The sequence below is a fragment of the Nicotiana tomentosiformis genome, chromosome 2 (genome assembly GCF_000390325.3).
Source record: "Nicotiana tomentosiformis chromosome 2, ASM39032v3, whole genome shotgun sequence".
Classification (NCBI taxonomy): Eukaryota; Viridiplantae; Streptophyta; class Magnoliopsida; order Solanales; family Solanaceae; genus Nicotiana; species Nicotiana tomentosiformis.
Window position 1 is genome coordinate 53,710,284 of NC_090813.1, and position 19,963 is coordinate 53,730,246.

General features: G+C 38.3%; 2 protein-coding genes across 2 annotated transcripts; both read right to left on the reverse strand.

Moving 5' to 3' along the window:
* Positions 1-2,529: 2,529 nt before the first annotated feature.
* LOC117277317 (uncharacterized) lies at positions 2,530-3,510 on the reverse strand. Its single transcript, XM_070193317.1, has one exon. It carries the CDS (start codon positions 3,508-3,510, stop codon positions 2,530-2,532), a length of 981 nt encoding a protein of 326 aa, XP_070049418.1.
* A 1,635-nt stretch (positions 3,511-5,145) lies between these two features.
* LOC104086240 (potassium transporter 11-like) lies at positions 5,146-18,003 on the reverse strand. The gene is made up of 8 exons (XM_070195347.1): positions 17,131-18,003; positions 16,029-16,254; positions 13,262-13,507; positions 10,980-11,030; positions 10,563-10,823; positions 10,301-10,468; positions 7,371-7,625; positions 5,146-6,227 (listed from the first exon to the last, which is right to left on the reverse strand). Exons 1-8 carry the CDS (start codon positions 17,266-17,268, stop codon positions 5,188-5,190), a joined length of 2,385 nt encoding a protein of 794 aa, XP_070051448.1. The 5' UTR covers positions 17,269-18,003; the 3' UTR covers positions 5,146-5,187.
* Between the last annotated feature and the right edge of the window lie 1,960 nt (positions 18,004-19,963).

Sequence of the window (19,963 nt, forward strand, 5' to 3'; positions counted from 1 at the left end):
TCTACTCGTCCCAGACAAGGCTTTTAGCCTACACACTAATTTCAGCAGTGCTTTATTGAAGGCTAAAAAAGAAGCAGATGTTTCAATCTTCTTCCTATATCTCTTTTAACTTAATGATGACTTGGTTAAATCCTCAAAACATTCTAATAAAGATTGTATCCTGATGCTCTATGTTTCTGTTAGACCAAGTGTCTGAGCCTATGTTTTACATCCCCCACTCAAAGCCTACACCATCTCTCTGTACTTGGGAGTCAAAGCGGTAAAATTGCAATGATACTGTAAAAATACTCTACAATATCATTTTACTGGAATGTGCAATGTTTTGCATATGCGGGACAGATGAACACCCTTAAAATGTCTCAAAAGAAAAGAGCAACATAGTGAGAGTATGAGTCGCTAGCCACCTTAACGGCTGCTTTACTATAAGGCTAATTCACACAAAACATTCTCGAGGAATCATGCTGACAAGTTTGATAACAAGTGCAAGACATATAGCATAGGCAATGGGTGCAAATTTTCCAGATGACAGGATTGCGTTGGGGGATATCATATCTACCAAAGCTAGGCAGATAGATAAGACTCCTTTCCCGCTGCTAAGGGAGAGCAAGAAAGAAATCAAATGATTGTCCTTTTTTAAGCCCTTTTTTCTTTGTGCATCTTTCTCCCATGCTTTTCATTGGTCAACAACCAACCAAAGTGCTCCATACTTCTTCGCTACTCGTACGGACTTTGTGGTATAATACTTTGCCGAAAGAGGTCTCTGCTGACCCAACGACTTTCCGATGTGATTGACAAGCAGCGGGGCATGGAACAAAGTTTAATTCATCGCGACAGGAGCTTACCAAGTCTAAGAAAGGGTCGGTCATCCAACGAGAAGGGGTAAATCAGGCTTTAGCCCATTGCGGACATGTCTCAGTTCCTCAGCTACTGATCATCGCCTTGGTAAGTGTCACGGGCGGGGTTTCTGTCCGTCGAAACTTGCCTATGCGGCAGCCAAGTCTCTCACTTGACTTCAGCCTATCCAACACTCGGCCAAAATTACAGCAACTTTGGACTTAAAATATTTTCAGGCAGCTTCAACATAGCAAGCCTTATTGAACTGATTTAGGCAATGAATTAAAAGTAAGGCAACGACATATTGACAAGAACACAAGGCACAATTTACAGGAAATTGTTTTCCCAACTTTGTATTTATAACTCGAGTATACAAAGAAACTCAACTCTAAGTACTCCGCGTACAAAAGAAGATCACTCTTGACCCTCAGGTTTTCTCTCAAAGACTACTCTTAGGCTTAGCTGTTTTCACTCTTGAAAACAGACTTAGGAACTCTTTCCTAAGTTAAACATGCACTCTTACACATTTTTGGATCTCTCTTAAGACTACTCTTAGTCTTAGATCTCAAGACTCCTCTCTCTTGTCTCTTGATCATGAAATGCCCCATATATATATAGATATATGGGCTGTCACTGGCAGATTTTAAGGGGCAACTTACAAAGGGGCAGATCCATTCTAGTGCTTTTCTCAGTCAAAGCGCTAAAAAAGCACTTAACCATTTAATGGGGCACTCACCCACGAAATGGCCCTCTTCAGCACTTAGCTCTGTTTTGTGGAGCACTTAGCCCTTTGGTGGATCATTGGCCCCACCATCCACTGAAACAAGCCTGTCACACAGCATTGCTTAATCTGTCCTAACTTGTAGTTGACATCCCCCAACTACTTAGGTATTTTTCCACACGAAATAATATTAGATACAAGCATTACACAAACATGAGTACAAGTCATTACAACAAAGTAAACGCCCTATACTTTGGCATGTGCAATACATGTGCCCGTTTCACTTGGTCAGCTGTTGCACGCCCAAGGCTGGCATTGTGCCCAGTCTTGGCGACTTTTGACATTGCTCCGCACCAATGCCTTGTCCGCAACCTGCTGCCCATGATTTTGCCGTACACGCCCGACACTCTTATCGCACGCACATTGCCTTAGCCGCGCTTCTGCCTTGTCTTTGTCAATACTTGTCTTACCCGTGCCATTGCTTGTCTTTTGCCTCACATAGCCTTGCCTTAGCTATTAAGACCCCTCGCTATTATTCCGCGCTATCTTGATTTAGCTTAGCCTGTACTTGCCGCTACCACAAACCGAATTGCCCGTACCTTTGTCTTTGGCGCGCATGACGTGCCATACTGCACCAATTTGCCCCCACTGCCTTGTCAAGCCTTTGCCAAGCATGTCTTGTCTGTCTCAAGACCTTGGCCATCGCTTGCCCATTTCTCTTTTGCCTTAGTGCTATCTCGCGCACCTAAGCTTGGCAACACTCTTGCTGCCCTTGACAAAGCTCTCATTGCCAAGTAAATCCCAAAGAGGCGGAGGGCTAACAAACCACTCGCACCCTTTGAAACTCGACGTTCTCGTCGATTAACTCAACCTATGAGTCCTAAGGGGTTGACAATCAACGCCCCTCGGTCTCCTCTGTTCTCTGCCACAATTGCATTGACACCAAACATTTGTTTGTCGCCGGTCATTGCCTCCTATGCAGCTCTCATATCTGCGGCAGTCATAGCATTCAACACTGCCTTCTTTGGGCAGTCTCTTGCTCGATGTGTCCCATCACAAAGGAAACAGCCACTGAATCTGCCCTTCTCTTTGCTCTTGGAAGTTCCAGCCTCCTGCTTTCCCTTCCCCTTGTCTTCATTAGCATTGCTATTTTCACTTTCCTTCCCCTCCCTTGCTTTGTCCTTCTTTCCGTCGTTGGACTTTGAAGTAGAAGAGTCTTCTCCCAAGTGAAAATCATCCAATGCATCAGCCGCAGTCACGGCACTTGCGAGGTTTTGTATATTCTGCCTACGCAACTCCAATTGTGCCCACTGTTGCAGCCCGCTCATGAAGTTATGCAATTTGTCTTCTTCCGACATATTGCTTATACTCAACATCAAAGAAATGAATTCTTTGACATATGCTCTCACTGATCCGGTATGTTTCAACCTTTTCAGTTTGTCCCGAGTAATCCAGGACGTATTGTTTGGAAGGAATTGATCCTTCAACTCCTTTCTGAGTCGCTCCCACGACTCGATCTTTGGTCGGCCCAGACTTTCATCTTCGGCTACACGGGTGCGCCACCATAACTTAGCATCTTCACTCAAATACATGCTAGTCAAGGTTACTTTTTCCTTTTCGTCTTTCACACGAATAACATGAAAATACTGCTCCATATCCCAAAGAAAATTCTCCAGCTCGCGTGCACTCCTTGCACCTCCAAATGCCTTTGGTTCAGGAATTTTTACATGGAGACGATCAGCACCACGTTGAGGAACATCCTCGCCCACAGCACGTCTTAGCACCACTGTCTCGCATTTCAAATCCTCATTCTCTTGACTCAGCCTTGCCAATTCTGCCTCAAGGTTGGCAAGTCTTGTCATGAGGGTCTCAATTTCATCACCTTCGGGGACATTCCCAATCAATGCCTCCAATTTCGTTAGCCTCTCCCGCCGTTCAACATTACCACCAGCCATGTTCTCAAACAAGACCACTAAATCTGCCACAGCTCATCGTGCCTCCGTCACGAACCTGCACTACTCCCAGTTCAGAGTAGTTCTCGTTTAGCTCTGATACCAGTTGTCACGGGCGTGGTTTCTGTGTGTCGAAACCTACCTGTGCGGCAGCCAAGTCTCTCACTTGACTTCAGCCTATCCAATACTCGGCCAAAATTACAGTAACTTTGGACTTAGAATATTTTCGGGCAGCTTCAACGTAGTAAGCCTTATTGAACTGATTTAGGCAACGAATTAAAAGTAAGGCAACGACATATTGACAAGAACACAAGGCACAATTTACAGGAAACTCTTTTCCCAACTTTGTATTTATAACTCGAGTATACAAAGAAACTCAACTCTAAGTACTCCGCGTACAAAAGAAGATCACTCTTGACCCTCAGGTTTTCTCTCAAAGACTACTCTTAGGCTTAGATGTTTTCACTCTTGAAAACAGACTTAGGAACTCTTTCCTAAGTTAAACATGCACTCTTACACGTTTTTGGGTCTCTCTTAAGACTACTCTTAGTCTTAGATCTCAAGACTCCTCTCTCTTGTCTCTTGATCACGAAATGCCCCATATATATATATAGATATATGGGTTGTCACTGGCAGATTTTAAGGGGAAACTTACAAAGGGGCAAATCCATTCTAGTGCTTTTCTCAGTCAAAGCACTAAAAAAGCACTTAACCATTTAATGGGGCACTCACCCACGAAATGGCCCTCTTCAGCACTTAGCTCTGTTTTGTGGAACACTTAGCCCTTTGGTGGATCATTGGCCCCACCATCCACTGAAACAAGCCTGTCACACAGCATTGCTTAATCTATCCTAACTTGTAGTTGACATCCCCCAACTACTTAGGCATTTTTCCACACGAAATAATATTAGATACAAGCATTACACAAACATGAGTACAAGTCATTACAACAAGGTAACGCCCTCTACTTTGGCATGTGCAATACATGTGCCTGTTTCACTTGGTCAGTTGTTGCACGCCCAAGGCTGGCATTGCGCCCAGTCTTGGCGCCTTTTGACATTACCCCGCACCAATGCCTTGTACGCAACCATCTGCCCATGATTTTGCCGCACACTCCCGACACTCTTGTCGCACGCGCATTGCCTTAGCCGCGTTTCTGCCTTGTCTGTGTCAATACTTGTCTTACCCGTGCCATTGCTTGTCTTTTGCCTCACATAGCCTTGCCTTAGCTATTGAGACCCCTCGCTATCATTCCGCGCTATCTTGATTTAGCTTAGCCTATACTTGCCGCTACCACAAACCGAATCGCCCGCACCTTTGTCTTTGGCGCGCATGCTGTGCCATGCCGCACCAATTTGCCCACACTGCCTTGTCAAGCCTTTGCCAAGCATGTCTTGCCTGTCTCAAGACCTTGGCCATCGCTTGCCCATTTCTCTTTTGCCTTGGTGCTATCTCGTGCACCTAAGCTTGGCAACACTCTTGCTGCCCTTGACAACGCTCTCATTGCCAAGTAAATCCCAAAGAGGCGGAGGGCTAACAGTAAGCTACCCATATATTAATATTGAAAGATGTCAAGCAAACCTCATTAATTTCGGTAACTATTTTAGTAAACTAGAGATCAGATGTCCATACGCGGGGAACAAGTCAATAATATCCTCGATTGATCATTTGCAAAAATATTTATACATAGAAAATTTGTCCAACGTTCAAGAGGCTCTCATGAGGTACGTTGAAGATCACACTATTTTCCCTGCATATTCTCCTAAGAAACGCATATATATAGTCGATAGCAATTTTCTTATAGAACCTAGAGTCTCTCCTTGCTCTAACTACAGTGTTTCCAAGAATGTGTACAACCCCAGCATCTCGACAACGATTCAAGAATTCCAATTCGTCCACTTCTGCCTGGCTGCTCTCACGGCCTGATGATGATGTGACTGTATTGCTTCCTTGAGTGGGAGATTTTACGGGTACTATTGATTCCATCGACGAACATGTATTATTTCCTGTAGTTGGGTTGCTCTTATTTTGCAGTAAATAATCCATCGAATTCTGCGTTTGCTGTCCGTATAAGCTGTATTCATCAGAGTCAGAGCAGCCTTCCATCATATTCTCCAGCCGGACAAATAGGAAGAGATTATCAAAGAGCTTTCTCTCGAACTCCTCATCTTTCTTATGGAGGTCTTTGTAACCATACCTTGCAACACAGCGGAACATGTGAAAAGTCTTGGGTCCTATGCGTTTCACGAGGAACCTCTCATCTTCTGGAACTGTGTAAACTGGAAGATACTTCACACAGACAAATACCACAACTGAATGTATAGCTGGCAGATTTGTAATGAAGTGAGAAAAGATGTGTGGCACCCCACTAGCCAGCTCGGTGTAGACAAGTCCTATCCCCGGGACACGTACCAGTCCTAAACTGGGGCCAAGCCCAAGAATCCATGCCATAGACACCTTGCTGTGCATCTCAAATTCATAACGTTTCACAGTTCCGTAATGCCAGACATACATGACGACAAGAAAAGCTGCAGCAATCACAAGCGGAACCCAACCACCCTGATCAACTTTAAATAGCACTGCAGAGAAGTAGGTACATTCAACCACCAGAGATAAGACAGTGAAGACAAGGACAAGAACCCAATGACAGCGCCAAACCAGTAACATTATTAAGGTCATGAGGAGCGTGGTCACCAACATGACTATCACGACCGCCGTTCCTGTTCAAGAAAATGTTACATTAGTATGCAGGTTTCAAGGTGAGGTCTTCCAACATATGGTGTAAATGCTAAACGCAGGAATCTACAATAGATAAGAAAACGGAATCATTCAAAGTAATGAGACCCAGGATTTGCACAAGTGGGTTCAGCCAGAAACTCAGCCGTAAAATGTAGTGGCAAAGCAATAGCGAGCAGCAGGGGGCACCGGGGCAGCAAGCCTAGTATTCTTATTTTCCCATGTCCATCGCCCTTTATATTATTATATTAAACTACTGAACAGAACAATCATTTTGTTCCATGACCCAATTTTCAGAGGATTTGAACAAAGCATTTTAATTTTGAATTTTATGTTTAATTTTACAATTAATTCATTTCTTAATTTTCATGCATTATTTTTGTAATCAATAATCACAATACTAATTTGAAAGAAAGCCCTGGAGCAACGATAAAGTTGTCTCCGTGTGACTTAGGTCACGGGTTCGAACCGTGGAATCATCCATTGATGCTTGCATCAGGGTAGGCTGCCAACATCCCACTCTTTGGGGCGCGGCCCTTTCCTAGACCCTGTGTGAACACGGGATGCTTCATACACCAGACTGCCCTTTGTTTAAAATCACAATACTAATTTAGCAACCTATAACACAGTAGACTAACAATTTATTAAGTCATAAACAGACTCACGAATAATAACGCTATCATTCTGGTCTTTCTCAAGAAGATGGTGAAAGAGAGCTACATTGAAGGCTCAGACGCATGACTTTACTGAGTGAACCCACGAATAATAACGTTATCATTCTGGTCTTTCTCTAGAAGATGGTGAAAGATAGCTACATTGAAGGCTCAGATGCATTACTCTACTGAGTGAACCCACTTTGCTGCTATGTCACAGTTCTCCATTTTGTCAAGGGGTTTAGTCTTTGCTGTACACTTTGTTTTTTGTTTTTGTTTCGTGGAATATATTTACTTATATAGATAGTGAATTTTTTACCAACACACTTTTAACCAATGGCTCAGAGCAGTCTTCTTTTTTCATTTTTTGGATAATGATGGTGTCTGAGCCAGTTTTATTCAGTGAACCCACTTTGCTTCTCAGTAAAAACTCAAACGAAATCAAGCAATATTATATTCAACACACGTACTCACCATATGCGTTGCCAATTTGACTTTGATTTCTGAATCCAGCAGTTACAGCGATGCAAAGAATCATAAGTATCCAATTTATATCAGGAATATAAATCTGCCCAATGAACTTCTTTGATGTATGTACAACCTTAACTCTTGGAAAACAGCCAAGTGCCAGAGCTTGCTTGATTATCGAAAATGTAGCAGAAATGGTTGCTTGACTTGCAACGATAGCAGCTAAAGTTGCAATGACAAAAACTGGCCAGTATATGCTTTCTGCATTACCAAAACGACAATTTGTCAAAGACATTATAACTTCACACTTTAGCCACTGGTGTCAGGTTTACTACTACAATAATTTCCATTTGCTTTATTTTCCTTCTAATCACCCTTGTTTTCCAAAAAAAAAAAAGGGCTGTAAATGGAAGTTCCCTAAAGATTGTACATTGCTGTATAAATTGGTGAATCAATTTCCATTTAGTTGTGCGAGTAGAAGTGGTTTCAGCTGGTCACACTAATAGAGCAAATGATTAAAGAACGTCCCTGATGTTCTGTAAAAGAGTACTCAGGGGTCTATACACATACTTCAAAAGCACAACAACCCCAAACCAAAAAAAAAAAGAAAAAAAAAGCCCATAACAAAAAAGTGCTTGGCCAAACCAGGGGCCTGACAACTATCTGACACATCACTGGATAAAAAGAACGGATTACAGTGTTGGAATGAGTTCTTTGCAGTGTTATCAAAGGTCCGCTTAAAGCACGCTTAAGCCCTCAAGTGAGGCTCGCTTCGTTTCGCTTAGCGGGCGCTTCAGTGTTGGCATCAAGGCTCCAAGGCATACTTTTCCTTGCCAATGAGCGTAATCCTGAAGAGGCGACACTAAACAATTGATATTTCACTTTATCGTAAATTTTCTTCAATTTCTCTGTCCATATATTTGGTATTCATGCTTATAAATATTAGTCTTGGACTACACATACATAATTATAGTTCTTCTCCATTTGCGCTTTTCTTCAATAAAGCCCACGCTTTATTTGCGCTTTGCGCTTAAAGCCCCAATAGACCTTAGAGCTTTTTTGCGCTTTTCGCCTTTGATAACACTAGTTCTTTGGATTCATTGGCTTCAAGGTCAGAGATGACAACAGAGATGTTTTTTTGCTGATGTTTGGTGTGGGAACTCAACCTCAATAGAAGATTTTTCACATCCATAGTTTATCACAATCGATAAGGAGGCTACAATCAAATCTCCTCAGAGACAATGGATGTCAAGTGTAATGAAATATCTTTCAGAAGACCCATCTAGATTGGAATTGGAATCACATCAATGTCTTTTTTCCACAACATCTACATTTATATTTACTTTGGAGAAGAAGACAGCATTAGAAAAGGGTCATTATTGAAGAGCTTCTCGATTAAGTTTATTATTATGATTGCCTATTCACAGGGAGGAGGGTTGGGTTGGGTTTTTTTGTTTTTTTGGGGTGGGGGGTTTGTGGGGGTGGGGGGGGGGGCACCAAGACCTGTATGGAGCTTGTTGAAGATATAATGAAGTAAATAAAAGTGGACCCTCTCTAACAACAACATGGTATAAGAACAGGCATAGGTCCTTGGTTTGAGTCTCACTGCCACCACTATCAAAAAGAACTTCCATGACCCATGAAAAAGAATCATGCTTGCACGTGCGTGTTGAAGATATAATCAAGTAAATAAAAATGTACCCTCTCTAACAGCATAAGCGTTTATATGAGATGGTCACACAATTCAACACAGCCACATACGAAGGACATGAGTACTCAAGAGCAGCTTTCTCACTTGATTGTGACGTGGAAGTGCTTAACCTAAGGCAGAAAATAGGAGGAGAATGATAATTGTGAGTTGGTGCTGTTTCTGTAAGGAAAGTTGGGGAAGATACAATCACATATTGCTACATTGTAGCTGTACTACAGAGTTATATCATTCGTGTATGCCGTGTTTGATGTGGCCTGGGCACTCCCTAGAACTGTGGCAAATGTGGTGAGTTGGAGATTGGAAGTGAATAAAAATGAGTTGTGGAAAGTATCACGTCTTTGTGTTTTTTCGCTGATAATGAGAGAAAGGAATAGAAGAATTTCAAAGGAATTGAAAGTCGGACGTGGAGAGTAAAGAGCTCTTCTTTTATTCATCTGTATTTTTGATGTAGAAAAGATATTCCACGTTATACAGAATAGTTGGATGGAGTTTTTAAAGCTTAATCTACATCCGATGTAGATCTTTATGTGACATGAACAAGCATTTTGATATATAAAATCAATCCAGTCTCTATTACAATGAAAGCAAGGAGTTCAATCTAGCTTGTAAAACTAATTCTCAAAGGCAAACTCAGGAGAAGGAGGCGCACTGAGGTATCTCTTTATGTATAACTCAACTAAGGTGTAACTTTTTGGGCCTAAGGGCACAGCTCATCAAGACTGCCTCTCTGAATTTATCATTTATAGGGGAAAAGGTTTTTAGCTTCAGTAGGTAGTCAGTGCATGATTCAAGAGTAAGCATTATTGTAAAGGAACATTTTAGAGAAACTGAAAAATACCCATCAGGCAAAACTTGGTCTTGGATTCTCCTTTTACGGACCGTCTACCAACTCAGTCTTACTTGCAACAAGTCTATTTTAGCTGTCTCACTTTGTGACTGCAGTCCACATACTTTCTGATTCTTTACTGCTTCCTTTTCATAGATTATGCTCTCTAACGATGAAATTTAGACAAGCTAGGGACTTGGCCACAAAAAAAGTTAGATAAGCTAGGTACAGGCTATTTTGATGTCAGTTGACAACTGACAACGAAAACATATTCCAATCTGCATCCAAGCTCTATTGACATACTACTCATTAGAGTTCACACCATTAATCCTTTTGACACCACCGTGGACCAAAAGGAATAGATTTAACAAATATTAAAGTTAAGAGAGCAAGACATGCCTGGAATAGAACGGTAGAATGCATCGACAACATGTTCCTTATTTTGCATGAGGTACGCTGCTTGCCCCGTATAGGTTAAAAGAAGGCAAGGGAAAACAATGACTGTGAAAGCAAGCTGTATTGCTGACACTGGAAAATGAGCAAGATCAGCAAAAAGTGCCTCTGTCCCTGAAGTAGTCAGCAAGGAACTATCAGAGTTCAAACAGTCATTCTTTGCACTCAGAAGAGATGATTGAGAAAAGGGAAGGGACGAAGACAGAACCTGTAATGCTGAGCATTATTCCTCCCAGGGATGTCCAAGCCTCTTTCTTTCTCCTCCTAAAATACCTATATATGCACACAGGAGAAAAAGCCCTCAAAACAGAGCTATCGTACTTCCAGATGTTGAAGATGCCAATACCTCCTACTAATAGAAACCAAAGCAGCACAATGGGAGCAAACAGCCAACCAACCCTGTCTGTGCCATAGTGTTGTAAGCTAAACAGACCAACCAATATAATGACAGCAACAACCACTACTACATCTGCATAAAAAAGCTCAGGAATTAATTTCTTCTTATAAGCATCAAAGGATAGAAAATCAAAGTCATGGTAAATGATTAAAATAGAAAAAAGTAACCAAGATGGATCAACAAAGAAATAAAAAAGATGTGGTATTAATAAGAAAAGTAGAATAGTACCATTACTCATCTTTGGATGGTCCACCTTTATCCCACCAGAAGCTGAAAGAACTGAGAAAAATATTCTGAATAAGTGCTTTTTTACAAACTTAAAATAAAAGAACCAATAGAAAAGTAAGCCAAAATATAGAGAATAAATCTTCATAGGCTTTCACACACTCTGAATGACACCATAACTACCTCTTGACTAAGTTTTTTAATATTTGTTTAAATATTTTCCAATTATAAAAAATGTGGCATACAATACCTTTTATGTAATTTCCAAATGCATAGATTTTACTTTTAAAAAGATTAAGGAATCGTTTTCCGAGTTGAGGACAAACAATAAATAGTTTAATTCTCTACTTTAATCTCGTAATTCTTTTCAAAAGGAGTATATATTAGATGTTCAAATGGTAGCTTAAAATCTTAGGATTAGAAAAGTTTGAAAGTGGTAAAGTTTTAAGTTAAATACAGTTCCACATTGGATAAATATCGTGTGTATAGTGCTTGACATCTATAAATAAGTGTCCCGTATGCATCAAATTATTGAATCATCTATTTTGTATTTTGATGATGAAAGTTATAAAATCATCTACGTATCTTCTCTTTTCTTATTTCTTCACATAGTATTAGAGCATCTACTATCTTGGTAGAGAGACAAGGAATTTTCTGTTACTAGCAGTAGCAAGCAACCATTATGCTGCCTGCCCAAGCATATTTCCAACGACTGTTCCAATTATACTGTGTCTGTTAAACCAACTGTTTTTAGATAGCACTTTGCCTGTCATACAACAATACATCTTTCTGAAATTATTCCGGATATTCTTCTGCCCACTTTTCGAGCAACTTTTCCAACTAGCCACCAGCAATTAGAACCTTACTTTCGGACAACTACTTTGGCAATACCATCCAAAAAAACCAATCAATTGATTATTAACTTTTTTACATTTATAAAGTAGTTCGGATTGATGTAATATATTATTGCATTATTAGAGTCCCTCCTTGGTAGATGTAGCTATAGACATTGTAAGGTGGATTTATTAAAGGATTAAGGCATAAGACTATTTGTCTATAAACATTTTTATTTACTCAAATAGCTCTATTTCTCTAATGCATTCTCTCAATCTCTCCTCATTTTTCCTCGTCTTGCTCACATCGTATGAGATCCCTGGGGAGAAATAAATCCCAATCCATGCAATCACCCGAAGGGTCTAAGAGCATTGTCGTTGCATAATTACCCTGCCACTGCGTGTCTATTTGAAATTCTTCTGCTATTCGGAGTATAACAACAACAACAACAATAATTTGGGGTTGCCTATATGAATCCTCATTCCCCATTTTGCTCCATTTGTATACTTTACAGTCCAATAGTCAAAATTTCTCACACTAGAAATTGTCTACATATTTTACTGACATATCTCTGAACATACTACAAAGACTTCTACTAAACACCGGACTTAATGTAAGCTTACTGAAAGTCTTTTGGAATTTCTACCACTAAGAACTTGGGCTTAAGCTTTTAGGGGTTGTTTGGTTCATGGATTAGTTATGCAGAAATTACAATAGATGGTAACATGGATTGTTAAGCGACAAGGAACAATACAGGGATTGTCGTGATTGTTATAAAAAGAATGCACTTTCAAAATAAGTAGCAGTATACCGGTAATCCGGTATTACTAATACACATATCCTTACTCCAAATTCTATCCATTATTAAAAGGTACACATGTTCCTGCATAAAATTTTCAGATATTTGTTAAAAACGTTTGGTACCGAAAACCAATGTTGTTTCACTAATAAGTCTTACACTGAGATTATTTTATACAGCAAACCAAGTGAGCCCTTAGAGAGCAAGGATGAAAAGCAACAAGCTGGGAGTAGCTTAGGCAGCTATAGTTAGACTTTGGTCATTACAGAGAAAATAAAAAACTGTTGCGAATGCACGTCATGTAGTCTTGGCAATATGACCCGCATTCTCATCATCAAATTGTGTGGTTTTGAAGTATAAGGGAACAAACATTTAGGTACAGATAATACTATGCATTCTGGGTCTTTTTGGATTGAAGTGACCTGGTCTACTGAAACTAGATGGATCGAATCCTAAACCATCATGAATTAAGAGAGCATCTATCTCAAGAAACATACCTGATCACTGATTTTTTTCTGCAATAAGATATATGAGCTTTTATCTAGGCGAAACTTATTAGGCAAAGTTTTTGACCAGAAACTAGAATAGTGAACTTCCATCAACCTAGTAGATACAAGACGACAAGTACAAGACAAACTTCAAATAAAGGTACCTGATATAGCCGGAGTGAGAATTCCATCACCTATTACCGTGCAAGTGCCAACAATTACAATAATAAGAAGTGCGTTCTTCCTGAATGGATATGCCTCCAACCATCTTTTTGTTTTTGCAGCAAATGAATGCTCATGGAATGTGCTACGGCTATAAGTTGTCAGCTCCTCATCTGTCCGATGTTGGTTGGGGATTGTCTTTATCTTAGCATGCCGGCATAGTAAAGAATAAAGAGCAAAAGTCCCACCTAAAAGAAAAAACCCAAATTTATCATCTTTAATGTTTCCCGCATTAGTTAGTGAACAAATCTTTGTTGCTATATAGTTATGTAACGTGATTAATAAAAAATGTAAAGCACATGAAGGCAAAGGAAATTAAGTTAACTTAACAACAATATCAAATGAATGCAAGAAATCCTTTACTTTAGTTTTAGATCATGACATGTCTGTAACACAGTCAACATTAGAGTGATTGGTTTATCACAGTAAAAAAATAACCTCAATTGATAAACAAACTGTTCTTTAGATTCAAAATTTAGTAACTCCACGTGAAATTAAGGAATACCAGGAAACAACTATATATTTTAAACATATATTTTCCTAAATTGCAATACAATCTAACACTTTACTTCACCCATTAGCCCTTTCTACATTTTTAACTTGTGCAACTTATTTATGCTTAACTATTCTCTTTCTTTTCTTTTTTTCTTCTAAAATACAGAAAAAAAAAAGAAGAAATAAAGATTATTTAAGGGTAAGAATAGAAGAAGTCTCTGTAAATGGAGATTTTCCAGAACAGAAAATAACAAGGTTCAATATAGTGCCAACAAGAGAACCTCATGAAATGCACACCATAATGAAGGACATAAATTGTCTATGACAGAAGATAATTTGAAGAGATCCAGAGGTTAGAGAAAGTTGTAGCTTAGATTTTCAGGCCAAATATTTCCACACCACCTAGTAACACAGATTTTCAAGAAACCTTTGTCATTCTAAACAGATATGAAAACCAAAATTTTATAGCAAATATAACAGTAAATGCTAACGACGAAAAAAGCTTCTGCAGATTGCTCAGCAACTTTTAGTAGCTCATGTCTGCAAGACAGATTGGGGAACCTATGTGCAAGGACGAGAAAGTGTAATAAGACGCATGACCTGCTTCGCTATTGTTCTTTGCCTTAGCGCTGATGCAAGAGATTGTTTAGGTTATTTGAGGAAATAATGTTTCCACATCTTCACTTCATGAGCTTTTAAATGCTGTGATTCGATTACAACAGGAGGGAAAGCCTTTATGTGAAGATGCTTGATATTGTCTATGTGATGTCAAGGTTTGAACCTCATATGGAATAAAAAGGTTTTGAGATCTATAATCACAATAAGATTGCGAGGCTCTTGCTTGTCATATTAACTTTCTATTGACTCAAAATAACAATTTTTCCTCTTCTTTCTAAAGAACAATGTTTCTCTTTTGCATAAAATTTTAAGCAACATGAATGAGGATATTAGTAAGTTCTTGCGTTTCTAGAAGTTCTCTCCATTCATCCTCCATTGAAGCAATTCATTTTTTATTTGAAGCTAGGCGGTGATTATATAATGCTACGAAGAGGTACATTATAATTGTGTATGTTAGAGTTAGAATATTAGAAGTGTTAAGTTTCTTAGAGTTCGACAATGTCCTACATCGGACAAATATTATCTATATAATGTGTTTGATGCCTATGATAGTTGTCTTGTATTGATCAAATTACCAAGTCATCATTACATCTCTTCCATTCTCTTTTTTTCCTCACGTGGAACCAAAACCTCTACAATCATGGGAGGTTTATGTGATTCACCACTCTTGGATGTTAGAAATTGAGCAATGCTATGTTTTCAAATGTTAGAAATTGAGAAACTACCTTCCTGGTCTTATAACAGGTATGTTGCGGGTAGGAGATAACGCAGTAATGAACTAAGAGATGAATAACAGAAAGCAGAAGCATTCATACCAAAGTTCCCAAGGGTCAATTGTTTCATCTTCCTAATTTTAAAGTCATTACATCTTATGAGAATTGCTTCAAGAATGAAGACTCCACAATTTTAACCAAAAATGAATTGCTCAAACACATAAGGGAAAAGAGATATGAGACTTTGTATGCCATGGCATATCTGAAATCCATTTCGAACTTTAGGCAACAAATTAGAACACAAGAGAAGGTAAAAGATTCTTCTTCACTTTAACCATAAAGCATTAGTTGAGCCATGGGATTCTGTTCATAAAATGTTGTTCTCTTGGACATAAACACAACCTCGCCATTGATTTAATTTTCTCGAGAAGAAAGCAACTCAAGAAAACTAACCGAGTACATAACGAGGGTAAGGTTTAGGACGTATCTTCCGTCCTAAAGCACACACAAGTGTATTGACTTGCTTAAACCCAATTTTCAGAGCTGCACCGCCTAGTCAGATTAACCTAGAATTAAAGGGTTCTCTCCAACTTGACCAGTCGTTTAACTGCATTAACTGGACAAGGGAGCAAAGAGACCCAACCCTGTCCAACCAACAACAAGGTGCCGCCTAATCAATTAAAGCCAGCAACATTCTCTTTCAACAATGTCTTAGCAGCATTTATATCCGAAGTTAACAGCTACCACTGGAATAAACATTTCATACAGGAAAGCTGCTCAGCATGCAAGCATGTAACTTATAAATCATGAGACATGCATAACGCAGAATCAACAACTGAATCAGATGAAAGAATTGAGCATTTGAACTCCAAAAGTAGCTTACCTTGGCCATTGTCATTCGCTCTACAAACAATGAAAACATACTTGAGGAGAGGGATAAGTGTGAGGGAATATATAATTAATGAAAGCGCGCCAACGACATCCTCTGTATCATCAATTCCATGGGGAAATGTATTGTAGAACACATACAAAGGAGAAGTTCCCAAGTCTCCATAAACCACTCCTAGACTCTGAAAAGCAAGCCGCAGAAGCAACAATGCTGAGAATTTCTGCATTGAGACAACTATATCAGGACAGGGGCAGAAAGAGTGATCACAACCAAAACTGGACTCGTAATTACTCTGCTTTGTGATCAACCAAATAGTCACAACTATGGGATCATTTTTTAAATAAGGCAATGACAATCATGGCATCATAAACTCTTATAGTTAGTAAAAATACTCTTACAGTAGGACAGTTGCAGATATGTAATAAGTCAATTTTCCTCTGTTGGTCATCAATTGCGTTTGAGTATAAATATGAAGTAAACAAGTCTTCAACATGAAAAATTACCTTCCCACACCCTACTCTCCGCAAAATCCCCAACCCCCAACCCCCACCCACCCCAATAAATAGGAGAAAAAGAGAAGAAAGACAAAATACTGTCCACTACGTGACATGAATAGAGAATCATGCTCTATGTTTAACTGAAGAGCTAACTAATCATCCAGTGGCAGACGCACCTATTCAAGACTCAAATTTCAAACCAAGGGTGGATGTAGAGGGTGAGTTGGGGTAACTCAGTAACTATGGCTCGAACTCTAAGTACAAATTTTTTATTCCGAACCAAGTAAATTAACGAGTAGTGGTAAAATCCCAAACTGTAACCCATAAAGTTCAAATACTGTATCTGCCTTGATTCAAATATCTCTATTCCTCGTTTCTTTTAGTTTTATAGTAGGATATCAAATTAATCATGCATAAGATCAAGAGAGAAGCAAATAATTGAGTCCCTCCACCAACATCAAGATGAATGAGAATAAAAGATTTGACTATTTTATTACATCCAGCAAAAGCAAGCAGAATAAGAGAAAGGCCAAAAAGAGAGAGGCTAAAAAAAGGTAGCTACAATACTAGTACTAGTAAAATAAAAGGCACATCTTTACCTTTTCTCTATACATATTTCTGAGTCTACCAGCCTCCTCATCCATAGGCTGATCAAGCTTTTGGTCTAATTCCCACATCCCTCCTTTAGTTTCATCCCCACTTCCTTCATCTATTCCCATCCTTGACGCTGAAGCCATCTTCTTTAAACAACAAAATCTAATACAAGATTATGCAAACCTAATATACAACATACATGCAAACCACCCAAACCTTTTTAATAAACCAAAGTGAACACTCAATTCAATTCAAAGAGCTGATTAACTTCCAACCCACCAAGAGAAAGTTGCTTTTGTAACTTTTTTCTCCAAAGGCCAAAATTGGGAATTAAACAGTTCAACAACACCAGTCATATAAATCTAAAACAAGATTCGATATTTTTTTCTGTTTTTTTTTTGTTTTTGTTTGGTTGTGGGTTTAAATTCAGGAAGCTGGTGCAATAATTGTCATGAGTGGGGACAGCTTCCAATCAGTATGAGACACAGAACATCAGAAAGCCAATATGGAAACCTCTTCAGCTAAATAAACCAAGCATTTTCCTTATTTCCCCCAAAAGAAAGAGCTCAAAATTCAATTTGAACTCTAACAAATCCAACTGTAAGGAAAACCCAATTCTTGAACCGACCCAAAAGACAGAAAAGGGAGAAGAAAGATCGAAAAAATGGCTGCACAAAAAGAAGTCAGCTTTTGGGGGGGGCTTTATTTTTAGATTTTTTGTTATTTTCCTGTGCAGTTTGCGGCACTTCCTCTTTTTCTCCCCCTATTTATTTTGTTGTCTCATGAGGAAGGAAGAAGCATTTATTTACAGAACAAAACAGAGAAATTTAAATCTCTTTCATCTTCTTCTTCCTCTCTTCCTCTCTCTCTCTCTCTCTCTCTCTGGGAGAGAAGGTTATTAGAGAAAGAGAGATGTGTTCTTTTTTTCTTTTTCTTTTTTTTGGGGGGGGGGGGGGGCGCGGGGGGACAGCTACGGTAATTTCAGTTTTTAATGGGAGACGTTTGATCTGCTGACGTGGCGGACAGAGAAAGAGAGAGATGTCACCAACGTTTCCTAACACTATTTAATTACTAATTAAGATGATATAACTTATTGGGTAATTATTCAATTAAAAATGGATAAAGTATATTATTAGGAATATTGAATATGAAAAAGGTTTATTTTTGTGTCTCCTAAGTTAACGTGGCACTAGGTAGCAAATTCATAACGATCAAGAGTTGAGATTTCTTTTTAATTGTTCAAAATGATATTAATGGTATAAAGAATGAAGCAATGGTCATACTTTCATTCTAAAAAAGAAAAGACATAAGATGATAATATAGGATGGAATTGACTTTGACGTTAACTAGAAATTATTGTCTCTCTCTTTTTCTACACTTTTCCTGTCGTTGCCAATTCCTTTTTTCCATGTATTATATAAGTTTTTGATAAAAAGATTCTAACTATGGCTAAAAAAAATCTTGCTAAAAGTATTTTTTTTTCTTCAAAATTAAGGTGTTTGGTCAAACTTTTAAAAGAAAAAAGTGTTTTTGAATATAAGCATAAGTTGTTTTTGAGAAGCTGAAAATAATAGATCTACTCAAAGATATATTTGAAAAAATATACTTAGAAGTACTTTTTAAAAGTTTAGCCAAATACTAATTATTGCTCAAAAATAATTTTTAAGTTGATTTTAGAATTTTGACCAAACATGCTATAAAAATAGTAGTATTATATTTTAGAGTTATGTATTATTCTCATTGATGTGCTTGAGGACTCAACAAAATATACGGGATTTAATAATGCAAGTCAATATAGTTGTAATTTTGCATAAATACGTGGCAAGTATTCTGCAAATAAATCTTTTTGCATATAATTCTATGATTTTTATTAAGCTTCAAATAATGCTTACATGCATGACGTATCTGTTTAGATGGCTACTTTCATTGAATTTGCATTTGACGATTTATGATGATGTGTATGACACAGATCTAATCTTTTTTAAAACAATAATTTTCTCATTGATAAGATCAGACTTTTCACTCTTATCTGTCCAAACCAAAATGGATTACTCCTAATTCTTTTGGATTTTCCTTTTCTCCTTTAGGGTGGTGGTTTTTTTGGGGGGTGGGGTGGGGTGGGGGGGATTAAATAGTCTTTTTTCTTTTCATTTTCCTGTTTTGTCTTTCTCCTCAAGGCCTCATACAGTAATACTATTTTTACAATTAGGTTAGTGAACTAATGAAAAAATAACAAACTCATAATTTTCTTCAACCCAATAAAGAGTTTACATACTGATATATATGGTTGGGTTACTATACCTGATTTTAATTCAATTTATTAATTAAAACATTATTTCACTTCTATAAAAATATCACTTCAATGAAATTGGATAGCGATCAGTACCTAAACTTATGAATGATACTTGTCGAAGTGGTGACAGCCAACCATGGTAAATTCTAGCCGTTTACTTGTATACTATTTCTCAATAATTGAGGCTTCGAATATATGTACGTGGGAGTAATTTGGTAGCTCAGTTATATTGCCACCAATGTTTTGTAACTATCCCACATGCCACTTCAATTACAAACTTTTTTGAAGATATAATTGGGTTGTGACAAACTTAAATATTTGCATATGTATCCTGTGAGTTGTGGAGTTATGTCCCGTGGCGGAAGCACGTGGTGGTAAGCGGGTTCAATTGAACTTGCTTCATCAAAAAATAATATTGTATATATGTATAAATTAGGATTAAAGATGCGTAAATTTTGTATAAATATTTTATTTGAACTCATTTGACAACTACTATTTTACAACTAAAGTTATGTACTTTTAAGATTGAACTCGCTTGCACAAAA

What these genes read in the sequence shown, in the direction of transcription:
- LOC117277317 (XM_070193317.1), bottom strand. Translation starts at nt 3,510, where the DNA reads ATGGCTGGTGGTAATGTTGAACGGCGGGAGAGGCTAACGAAATTGGAG.
- LOC104086240 (XM_070195347.1), bottom strand. Translation starts at nt 17,268, where the DNA reads ATGGCTTCAGCGTCAAGGATGGGAATAGATGAAGGAAGTGGGGATGAA. An exon ending in ATTCTACCGTTCTATTCCAG is followed by an intron (nt 7,626 to 10,300) that starts GCATGTCTTGCT and finishes TTGGTAATGCAG; the next exon opens with AAAGCATATACTGGCCAGTT. An exon ending in TCAAATTGGCAACGCATATG is followed by an intron (nt 6,228 to 7,370) that starts GTGAGTACGTGT and finishes TTTCTTGAACAG; the next exon opens with GAACGGCGGTCGTGATAGTC.